Source organism: Heloderma suspectum, chromosome 5, assembly GCF_057233095.1.
Source record: "Heloderma suspectum isolate Gila_16-S chromosome 5, 16-S_ref, whole genome shotgun sequence".
NCBI classification, from domain to species: Eukaryota; Metazoa; Chordata; class Lepidosauria; order Squamata; family Helodermatidae; genus Heloderma; species Heloderma suspectum.
The window spans coordinates 103,213,734-103,226,036 of NC_139462.1; the positions used below are offsets into that span (position 1 = coordinate 103,213,734).

Below are 12,303 nucleotides of genomic sequence, written 5' to 3' on the forward strand. Positions count from 1 at the left end.
CAATGGGCAGGTATGAAAGTTTATGTACATAGCAACATTTAGATGCAGTGAAATTGGTTGTTATTCCTTTCAGAACTCTTTACTTGCGTTCTGTGAAATAATAGGCATTCTTAACTCCAATCAGTGACTTGACACCCTGGTTTCCTTATAACCTTGTTAATTTAAAACAAACTGGAAAACTCTCATTAAATTAATAAAAACAAAAAACAAGAGTTGTCTAATGAATTTTGCTTAAAAAATTCTACCCTGTTATATTATCCCACTAAATTTATACAACTGTAGACTTTTCAGAAGCAAGGGGATAGGAATGTTTACCATTCTGAAAGCAGAGAGAGAAGGGGGCCGGTTCACATGTTACGATAAGCAGAGAGAGAGAAGGGGGCGGGTTCACATGCCATGATAAGCCATGTTGAAAATAAGCCATGGTGGGTTGGTTAATTGCTTGCTAAGCCATGCTGCTGCTGAAAGATGATTAGATGCTTCTTGGCTTTCCATGGTTTGTTTCCCCCTTCATTTTCCTGCCTGCTCCCAGCAAGTACCCCAGGGACCTTTATGGGACAACTCCACTATACTCCTGCTGTGATGAGATCCCCCACTTCTTCCTTTTCTTGCTTTGCAAGGCGTCTGTGTTGACGTATATATGCCATATCTTCGGAGCGGAGAGGGGGGCTTACTTTACTTGTTGTTGGCTTGTTTTTCAGGACAAGGTGGTTGAGGGTTTTATTTATTTTCTTTAATATTTTTAAAAAGCCTCCTTGCAGCCTGTTCCTCTATGTCAGTATGCATGATTGAATGGTTAGCAAAAGAAAAAAAAGTGAGGAGGGATTTTAGCATGGAAACAAGAGGGAGGGAAACTTAAATCCCCCTTCCCAAATCGCCATGGTCTCGAACTGGGGGGCACATGCACTTACCCAGGGTAGGTCAGTCATGCATATATGCATAGCTGTGTTAACTCGGTTCACAAAGAGCCGGTTACTGCGAAGTGAACTGCTAAGCTAGAGGAGGAGGGGTGGAGGGCACTGTGAGAAGCATCCAGGTTTTTTGGCGCTCTTGCCAGGCACCTCTGCAGCTTATTCTGACAAAATCGGCATAAGCTACTCGGCCAGGTTAGGATTTCACAATAAGTCACCCTGAAAACAAGCCACCCTGAATAACCCAACAACAAGCCATGGGTTCTCAGGGTGGCTTGTGCACAGTTAACAAACCATGCTGAAGACCCTGTGCCAGGCTCGGACATCACAACAAGCCACCCTGAAACAAACAAGGGTGACAACCCTCCACGGGTTGTCACGTCATGAAAACCAGTTGAGAGAGAGAGAGAGAGAGAGAGAGAGAGAGAGAGCAAGCACACAAGTTTTTTTTTCTTTGAAACCAAAATGTAATCAATAGAGATTTATTCCTGCTTCCCTTCCAGTATAGCTGCAGTATCTTCTGTAGCTTTTCACTTGTTAAATCTCATCCATCCTTTCATTTCTGAATCACTGCATCTATGGGAGGTGTGTTGCTTTGCCAAATATTATCAGACCTCTTATTTTTAAGAAGAACAAAGCCTGAAGCTAAGTCTTCCTGCACACAGATTAGAGCTTTAAGCATTGTGTACTAGGAAGGAAGGCTGTATTTGATTTCTGGGTCTGGCTGCTCACTGCCCAGGCTGGCAGGGAATACAGTGCTGCTGTAGATGTATCGTGCTTTGCTTTCCAACTGGAAGAGCAGCTTGTGTTGGTCTGCAGTAACCTCCCTGCCCAAAGTAGGAGTTGTTCCAACACACACTGACTGAACAGCCCTATTCAATGCCTCCTGTTTGGCAGAGAGTTCCAACTCAGCAAAAAGTCACCTAGAAAGCATGAACTAACTAGAATGGTGTGTGTGTGTGTGTGCACGCACGCACACACACACCCAGAATGGAAAAACCACCATAAGAAAGATGAAGAATTACTTCATTTCTTTTTCTTTTAGAACAATAATTGATGACATAGCTCAGGCATTTCCAGAAGCCACCTCTCACTGGAAGAATGAGAAATAAAAGTTCAAACACCAGAAAGGCTGCAGTTTGCTGTGTTGGATCTTCAACCTCATGGGAGAGTGAGCTGTTTTGATTTAGTGGTGAAAGTCACTTTGTGTATGTTCAAAAGCAACTGTCCTCTTCAAGTAGCATGTCATAACGCATGGGGAAAAAGTTCCCAATACATTTCAAGCCTAGGCTTTTTATTCAACAAAAAACCCTTAGAAACCAGCAAAATGTGTTTGGCTTACTTCAAATATACAGTATTGCAAAAAGTAATTCCAAATTACCAAATTGCAGCTCCAAATATTATCATCTATTTTTAAAAAGCTTTTCTTCACTTTGCACAGTAATTTCTGCAAAATCGTAGGATTTTGTTGTACTTAATTAAATATTAATTTATTGAGCAATTCAGGTATTTTGTTGCTGAGTGCAAATCATTTTGGCTACCTGATTTTGGGATGTGCTTGGGCAATGGTGATTATGGTTTTGGGTCAACCCTATTTTGGAAGTCATGGGCAGATAGAAGTGGGGTTAGATTAGCCAATCAAATGCAAGAGTGGAAAGACATCCGAGACCTATCCCCTCTTCTGGTTTCCCTGCAACCAACAGGTTTTGGGTTACCCTGCCAATTTTCCCTCTGCCACAATAGTGCTGTTTAATGCCAGGATGGTCCATAAAGAAACAGAAATCATGCACAATTTAATTGTGGATGAAGAGGTCAACCGGGCTGTATCACTGAGATGGATTAGCTGGGATGAGTAGATCTTGCCCAGCTCTGTACACCTGAGTATACAGTTCAGTACCAGCACAGACAAGGGAAGGGGAGTTGCTGTCATCTATAATGACTCAATCTCCCGCACCAGGAGACCCAGCTAGCTGTTCAGGTGCCAAGTTTGAGTGTTTGAACCTGTATTGAGCTAGAAACACAAATCAGGGATTCTGCGGGTGTACAAACCACCCTGCTGCCCATCAGTCTCCTTGCCTGAGCTGACTGAAGTGGCATCTGATGGTTGCCCTGAGGGTTTTCAACAGAATTCCTATGGAATGCCCTGCCTTTGGAGATCAGGCAGGCACCAACATTGTGCTGCTTTAGGCGCCTCCCGAAAACATTGTTATTTCAGGGAACCTTCCTTGAGTAACCAGCTGTGGTTTATCAAACTTGGTTTTATCAGAACTCTGTGTTTTTTTTTTCTTTTTAAAAATTTCAAAAATTATTTTAACATGGTGTTTTGTTCTTTATCCTGTCTGTTGTCTAGACAGCAAAAATCTGCCAATTTTGGCTGTCTAGCCAGGGCATCTCAGAGTGGTGGTGGGAGGCCAGACGGCGCACAGGAAGCGTTGCAATGGCGCTTATGCTGCCCCCTCCCCTCCCCACCCCCAGGAACACCCCCTTTTCCCCCACTCCGCTTCGCCCTTCCAAGCTCTTCCGCTTTGCTCTTACAAGGCGGCAGGGAGTCGGTTTTCTAGGAACCAACCTCGAAGCACTGGTTCCGAGCTCTGTTCCCAGAAAATGAAAAATCCTATGGCCATCTAGCCACTGTATAGTGGCCATAGGATTGTGCCCTTATCTATTCATGTCCCCGGTCAAACTATTGTGAGTTTCTGAACCTACTAATCTATCTTTTCAAGGTTTTCCTCTGTAGTCATGAAAACTAGACCCACATTCCCCTTTCTTTAAAAAAAAAAAAAGAGCTGAGTTGTTGAAGACTCCATGTTATGCACAATATAATGTGTCAAATACTATCAGCCCCAAACACTGCTTGAGCCAAGGTAGGTCATCAATGCATATAGAGTGCAACAGGGCATGTTTTTTAAAAGAAAGCATGACTTTCAAATCAAGAGCCCCTTCTCTGCAGAATATGAAGTACTAAGAATCATTTCAGATTTATTTATTGTTTTGTAGACTTACCTAGGTCAATAAGTATTGCATGTTGCTGAGAGGTTAACTGTTTTAAGAGTTCTTTGTAAGGTGTATCCTTTAGTTGCTGTTTATTTGGAAACTGATGCTTAAGCTGGTATTGTTCTGCTAAAAGCTTCCAGATCTCACCCCGATGATGTCGAGGGACTCCTTTACAAAAGATAATAGGAGCAAAGAAAAATAATTAATTGGAGAGGGGGAATATTATTATACACTGCTTATATCACTGTACAAGCTATCTGTCTCAAACAATATTATACAAGAATCTGTACCTTAACTCACAAAAATTGTCTACTAAACTCTAAGATATAAAATGGTGGGGGAGGTCTGCATAGGACAATACTGAACACCTTGGCCTGAAGTTCCAGGCAGGGTGGGGATCCTGAGGTAGGCAATCTCTCCTTCTCCAACCAACCAAGGACAGTGTAGGTTGAATACACCTTGGCAGAAGCTAAATGATCCATACTGGATCTGAAAGGGAAGCTAATTTCTCACTGCCCCATTATCCCAAACTGATATGGAAAGGAGAGAGCTAAGGAAGAGATACAGCTTTGTTCTAATGAAGCTTCTCTATTAATTTAGGAGGGGGATGTTGATGCATATATCATGCACAAGACCATATACAAGGATCTTTGTAAGCTCACCAGTGGAATTGATGGCTGTTACAGGGGTGGGGAGAAATGCCAGGAGGAAGCAAGCATATGTACCAGGATCAGGATTTGAACTCAGGCCTCCCAGTGCTTGGTACAGAGATCTAATCAACCACAATGGCTGCTTACTTGGGCTTTTTTTCTTAAATGTTTGTGGCTGCTTCTCTTCTACAGCAGATTTTTCTACTAAAAATGGTGCCAGGCGAAAATGTCCCCTCCAAGCATTTGGGGGTGGGGTGGGGGGTTGGACTCACCAGTGCTCTTCCTGGTAATGGCCACCATTTTCTCCCCAAAATTCCCTGGAGTGACATGTCACAATGCACCATTGTTTCAAGGGGCAATGTGGACAGGGGGGTGCTATTTCCCCCCAGAATGCATCTCAAGAACAATGCTATGTCAAGATGTAGCATCATTCAGGGGAGGGGGCCTGGGCTCTGCCAGTGAGGAGTTGGGAGGAGTGTTTGTCATTTTGCCCCAACCCCTGAAAGTCACCCTGCAAAATGCCGATCAGGAAATACTTTCATTCCCTCATTTGCCCCCTAATTTCCTCCAAAATTTGTCCGGAAGTTCCCCTTATGTTAGTTTTGACTTGTTATGAATATACAAATTGTTGACAGAATTAAGAAATAACATCTAACAGGACCGTGATTTTAACATGTGCTCTTGACACTTAATGTAGAATTCCAAACTAGTGCTATTCTGAATTGTCATGGTTTAATTTTTACTGCAAAAATTGCCTTGTATGATGTTTGGGGGGAAAAAAATCTTATCTTCCATACTTTTGAATTTCTTTTAATGTTTCTTTTAAACTGGATGATACCAGCCAATGTGGGATCATGTAACAAACACAATGGTATTTCAGCAATAGGTTTGGCTATGTGACGTCAAAAAGAAAATGAAGCCCTCCCAATGGCCTAACTCTGAATTGGAGAGGGGGTTAAGAAAGAACACAATCCACTGCCTAGGCAAGTGGGCCAACACTCTTACTGTGCTGCAATGGCAGTATCACTGCTCCCCAGCACCTCTCCCCGAATCATGCTACTATTATATGTAGTTATTCATAACTAGTTGGTGCAGAATGTGTATTGAGATGCACTTCTGAATTCACATCCCCATTAATATTCTGCACCAGTCAAGTACAAACCCCCAGTTTTGGGTGAGGGAATGCCAGCTCAGTTACCTCGGCATTTGTAATGTATTCCCTCTCCTATCCCCTCAACACCAGCAGCTGCATTATGAACACTTATGAACAAGGGTGTATGGAAAAATCATTGAAAAGATGGGTATATTTCAGAGGAATACTAATTAAATGCACCCTCCCTGTCTCTGCTCAGCAGTATGCCAAACCACTGAGGTACAGCCTCAGGGCTTCGGAAGTCTCAAATGGGAAAGTTTGCTCTTCCATCCCACTGATCATCACTGAAAAGAACAGACGGGGAAGAAAGAGAGAAACAGCTTAAGTGCTTATATTAAATCATCCTAATTGGTGCTTTTCCTGTGTAAGTTGTCTGAGAGCAATGCCAGGACTGGTAGCTGAGTGTCACAGCCACTCGTTTCTCTACAAGAATTGCTGTATTTACTTTAAGCACACACACACAGGCACACACACACACACACACACACTTTACTGCTAACTGGGGTGAGGCTACTGACTAGTTTTGCTGGCACAGTTATGGTCATCTCAGTGGAAACATAAGACCCAGTTTCCCAGGCTACATATTGAATACAAAAGACAACGTGCTCCACAGGTTTTTCCCTTTTCCTAGAACACTAAACGCTGAGAACCTATACACATAAAACCAGCAATAAGTCTCAGTGAGTTCAATGGGGCTTACTCCCAGGTAAGCGGGTATGGGACTGCAACCTAAAAATGTATATAGCAAATAACTTGGTTAGAAGAAGAAAAAAACCCAACTGGCTTTTCTTTTCTCCTCACAGGTACACTTTTAATTCTGACAAGGAAACCCTATTCAGACATTCTTCGTCTGAGTATACTAAATATATAAGGAGGAAGAATGTGCTAGCCCCGCCCCCCTCCATCAACGCTTTCATCACCCTCTACTTGTAGAGGATGACTTTCATAAGATGAATGCCTCCTGTATCGGTGGAGGCTCTCCACATGATCTGAAAAGCTGGAAAATTACTGTTCAAAAGCATGCTCCCCCTCCTCATGTGTTTCGTATACTCGGATGTAGAATGCCTGAATAGGGCTGGAATGTTACCATCATCTAAAACCTTTAGGTTTTTTAATATGCTAGCCTAGGAATGAGATAGCCCATGTAGATTTTTAAAGTGTGTGGTGGATCTACTTCAAGAATAAAACCCAGACTTTAGATAAAGCCACTGATCTCAGTTTAATTCTGAGCTTAACTGGCTTTTTAACAAATAAGGCGGTATATAAATGTTGTTGTTCAGTCATTCAGTCATGTCCGACTCTTCGTGACCCCATGGACCATAGCACGCCAGGCCTTCCTGTCCTGCACTCTCTCCCGGAGCGTGCTCAAGTCCATATTCATTGCATCAATGATGCTATCTACCTTCTCCTTTTGCCTTCAGTCGTTCCAAGCATCAGGGTCTTTTCCAGAGAATTTTCTCTTCGTAGTAAGTGGCCAAAATATTTGAACTTCAGCTTCAGTATCTGTCCTTCCAATGAGCACTCAGGGCTGATTTCCTTTAGGATTGACTGATTTGACCTCCTTGCAGTCCAGGGGACTCTTAAAGAGTCTTCTCCAGCACCACAGTTTGAAAGCATCAGTGCTTCGGCACTTAGCCTTCCTTACAGTCCAGCTCTCACAGCCATACGTTACTACTGGGAAAACCATAGCTTTGATTAAACGGACCTTTGTCGGCAAGGTGATGTCTCTGCTTCTTACTATGCTGTCTAGGTTGGCCATAGCTTTCCTCCCAAGGAGCAAGCGTCTTTTAATTTCATGGCTACAGTCACCGTCTGCAGTGATGTTGGAGCCCAAGAAAATAAAATCTGTCACTGCTTCCATTTCTTCCCCTTCCATATGCCAGGAAGTGACGGGGCCAGATGCCATGATCTTAGTTTTTTTAATGTTGAGTTTCAAACCAGCTTTTGCACTCTCCTCTTTCACCCTCCACAAGAGGCTCTTTAGATCCTCTTTGCTTTCTGCCATTAGAGTGATATCATCTGCGTATCTGAGGTTGTTGATAATTCCCCCGGCAATCTTAATTCCGACCTGTGATTCATCCAACCCGGCGTTTCTCATGATGTACTCTGCATATAAGTTAAATAAGCCTTGTCGTACTCCTTTCCCAATTTTGAACCAATCGGTTGTTCCATGTCTGGTTCTTACTGTTGCTTCTTGACCCTCGTACAGGTTTCTCAGGAGACAGGTAAGGTGGTCTGGTACCCCCATCTCTTTCAGAATTTGCCACAGTTTGTTGTGATCCACACAATCAAAGGCTTGAGCGTAGTCAATGAAGCAGAAATAGACGTTTTTCTGGAATTCTCTTGCTTTCTCCATGATCCAGCGAAAGTTGGCGATTTGATCTCTAGTTCCTCTGCCTCTTCGAAACCCCACTTGTACTTCCGGTAGTTCTCGGTTCGCATACTGCTGAAGCCTAGCTTATAGGATTTTGAGCATAACCTTGGTGGCATGTGAAATGAGTGCAATTGTGCGGTAGTTTGAACACTCTTTGGCATTGTCCTTCTTTGGAACTGGAATGTAAACTGACCTTTTCCAGTCTTGTGGCCATTGCCGAGTGTTCCAAATTTGTTGGCATATTGAGTGCAGCACTTGAACAGCATCATCTTTTAGGATTTTAAATAGCTCAGCTGGAATACTGTCATCTCTGCTAGCTTTGTTGTTAGTAATGCTTCCTAAGGCCCACTTGACTTCACTCTCAAGGATGTCCGGCTCAAGTTCAGTGACCACACTCTCAGGGATATTAAGATCTTTCCTGTATAGTTCTTCTGTGTATTCTTGCCACCTCTTCTTAATCTCATCTGCTTCTGTTAGGTCCCTGCCTTCTTTGTCCTTTATCATGCCTGTCTTTGCACAAAACGTTCCCTTGAGATCTGTGATTTTCTTGTAGAGATCTCTAGTCTTTCCCATTCTGTTGTTTTCCTTGATTTCTTTGCGTTGTTCATTTAAGAAGGCCTTCTTGTCTGTCCTTGCTGTTCTCTGGAACTCTGCATTCCGTTGGAGATATCTTCCCCTTTCTCCCTTGCTTTTCGCTTCCCTTCTTTCCTCAGCTACTTGTAAAGCCTCATCAGACAGCCACTTGGCTTTCTTGCATTTCTTTTTCTTTGGGATGGATTTCGTTGCTGCCTCCTGAACACTGTTATAGACCTCCGTCCATAGTTCCTCAGGCACTCTGTCTATCAGGTTTAATCCCTTAAATCTATTCCTCACCTCCACTGTATATTCATCAGGGATATGATTTAGGTCATACCTGAATGGATTAGTGGTTTTCCCTACGTTCTTCAATTTAAGCTGAAATTTTGGGATAAGAAGCTCATGATCTGAGCCACAGTCAGCTCCAGGTCTTGTTTTTACTGACTGTATAGAGCTTCTCCATCTTTGGCTGCAAAGGACATAATCAATCTGATTTCGATATTGACCATCTGGTGATGTCCATGTGTAGAGTCACTTCTTGTGCTGTTGGACAAGAGTGTTTGCTATGATCAGCGTGTTCTCTTGGCAAAACTCTGTTAGCCTTTGTCCTGCTTCATTTTGTATCCCGGTGATTTCTTGACTTCCTACTTTAGCATTCCAATCCCCTGTGATGAAGAGGACATCTTTTTGGGGTGTTAGTTCTAGAAGGTGTTGTAGGTCTTCATAGAACCGATCAACCTCAGCTTCTTCGGCCTCAGTGGTTGGGGCATAGACTTGAATTACTGTGATGTTGAATGGTTTGCCTTGGATTCGTACTGAGATCATTCTATCGTTTTTGAGATTGTACTCCAGTACTGCTTTTCCCACCCTTTTGTTGATTATGAGTGCTACTCCATTTCTTCTAAGGGATTCTTGCCCACAGTAGTAGATATGATGGTCACCTGAATTAAATTTGCCCATGCCTGTCCATTTTAGTTTGCTGATTCCCAAGATGTCGATGTTCAATCTTGCCATCTCATGTTTGACCACCTTCAGCTTACCTTGATTCATTGATCTTACATTCCAAGTTCCTAAACAATATTGTTCTTTACAGCATCGGATTTTCTTTTCATCACCAGACACATCCACAGCTGAGTGTCCTTTCGGCTTTGGCCCAGCCACTTCACTCTTTCTGGCGCTACTTGGAAATACCCTCTGCTCTTCCCCAGTAGTATATTGGACACCTTTCGACCTGAGGGGCTCATCTTCTGGCGTCATATCTTTTAGCCTTGTGATGCGTTCCATGGGGTTTTCTTGGCAAGAATACTGGAGTGGGTTGCCATTTCCTTCTCCAATGGACCACATTTTGTCAGAACTCCCTGCCATGAGCTGTCTGTCTTGGGTGGCCCTGCACGGCATAGCTTATGGCTTCACTGAATTATGCAAGCCCCTTTGCCACAACAAGGCAGTGATCCATGAAGGGGATATAAATGTTAATAAGAAATAAATAAACTTCTTGAACAAGATCCTGAATAAGCAATCCTGCTTTCAAAGGAAATAACTACAGCAATAATACTTCTTAACATTTGTATAGTGCTTTCTGTTTCCAAGCACTTCACATGAATTATCTAGTTGCAATCCTTACAATATCCCTGTTCAGTAAATCCGCATTATTATTCTCCATACTGCAAATGGGGAGAGTGAGGCTGAAAGAGAGTGGCTTGCCTAAGGCAACCTAATGAGTTCATGGCAGAGGCGAGATTCAAACTGGTGAGTCTCTGATTTGTAGCTCGGTTTCTTAGCCATTATGCCAAGATATCTTATAAAGGTCTCTTATAATGATAACAAACAATCCCTTTGTGAATGGCTCTGTCCATGACAACCTCCATACTTTTTAAGTTTCTTCCAGTAACACCGTAAGCTCAAGCAATTGCGCATGACCTGTGATCTACAGCCATACTGATATAATTAACTACCCTTTTTAAAATAGATATTCTAATAGTTCAATTTCCAACAATATGTATACATATCTACACCCTACCATAATCAAATATTCTCACCTTTTCCAGCAGCAGAATGTATTTTTTCCATGTCAAACTTCATCTTTGACCTTCCTGGCATAGTCAACATTTTTTCCCAGACCAATGTTACTTCTTTAAGGCATGGGGTGATTTCTTCATAATCAAGCTTCAGACGTTTATTTAGCAGGTTGTTTTCAGAAGCTAAAAATATTAAAGATGCACAAATTAATGACATTCAGTGTATGATAAAAACATCAGCTCAATGAATCGTGATAGTAAAAAAAGAAAAGAAAACAAAGGGCAAGCATGTTTCAGCAGCTTTGAAAGGGAAAAAAAATAATAAAGAAACATGGCAATGCTCCTGATTAATAGTCTATGTGCTGCTTCTCATCAATGCCTCATGATGGGCATTTCAAAAGATGGCATCACAAGGCATGTCCTTACAAGCAGTTTAGTGCATATAAGTATTGAAAGCATTCATCTTACCTGCATTATCTGTACTTATACATGGAAAATGGTACAGGTATGATGCTTGGTGTAACTTTGAACTGAAAATTATGTTAGTCTGTAAAATGGGATGTTATGCAGCTATGATGGCAGCTGCAGTACATAAGCCATATGGTCAGTGTCACTACAGTGGTATCATGTGGGCAGGCTCTGAGTGAAATCAGGGTTAAATGAAGAAATAAAAAGGGGGTATTATGCTGTGAAAGCAACCTTCAGCCAAAGAAGGCATCCCAGTCTTAGCTGCCGAGCCTTGTTATGTGGTAGCTGTGCTCCTATTCTGAGGCTGCACAGCTGCTAAGAAGGAAGGCAAGGCGATCTCTTGGGCAAGTATCACAAGGATTATTTCAGTTTGAAGGACAGAAATGATTACATCTTTTTTAAAGTAAAAGACATTGGGGATTACCACCTGTCAGAAGAAACTCTACAAAGAAAAAACTGGAACACAGGAATCAAGGCAAAAGGAGATGGAAAGAAGGCAAGACAAGTTAAAGCACTGGTTCCCAACCCACCCCCTCTTAAAGGGCAGTATTAAAATGAGTTGCTTGGACTCTAAGCATAACTTAGATCTACATTTTTAAAATAATGCATCATGTAGTTATCCCTTTAACGATGTCTGGTTTGATATATGGGCAACAAGCCCTTGGTGTGACAATACATTACCAGCACACTGTCATTCTTGGGACATACTATTCCGATACATCATAAGAATGCTGTCGCTTCGATGATTTAATAGCATAATGTATCATCAAAACAGCACTCTCATGTATTACAGTAGTGAGAAAATTTAAGGGAGAGTACAGTCTTGGATAGCTTAGTCCTCTACTGCAATTCCAGTTTATAGAATGAAGAATACCTCTTTTCCATTTTGATTTTGCCAGTTCCTGTAAAATAGCACACTATACTAGCATACTGAAAAGCATGTGTGAGCCAAGAATTAGGATTTCTTCCTCCTAGCTCTTGATCATGACAAAATAGTTTGGGGTAAGAGCATAATTCACAAAGCCAAAACAGTTCTTGAAATATCTTTCATGAGAAACATCTCTGATTCCTTCTTAAGTTGTTTTGCCTATGTGGGAAACACTGTTGTGCCACTTGGACCATGAGTGAGGAACTCATGCTACAGCTTTTCCTCACACCA

At 42.2% G+C, this 12,303-nt stretch overlaps 1 protein-coding gene across 4 annotated transcripts in view; it reads right to left on the reverse strand.

The window, feature by feature from the left end:
• TBC1D1 (TBC1 domain family member 1) overlaps positions 1–12,303 on the reverse strand; it is a 127,588-nt gene that overhangs the window by 15,930 nt on the left and 99,355 nt on the right. For all 4 annotated transcript variants that reach the window (XM_084856953.1, XM_084856955.1, XM_084856956.1 and 1 more), the window contains 2 exons: positions 10,698–10,859; positions 3,915–4,073 (listed from right to left, as the gene is read on the reverse strand). In XM_084856953.1, coding sequence (XP_084713079.1) covers positions 3,915–4,073; positions 10,698–10,859 — 321 coding nt within the window. The remainder of the gene's footprint in view (positions 1–3,914; positions 4,074–10,697; positions 10,860–12,303) is intronic.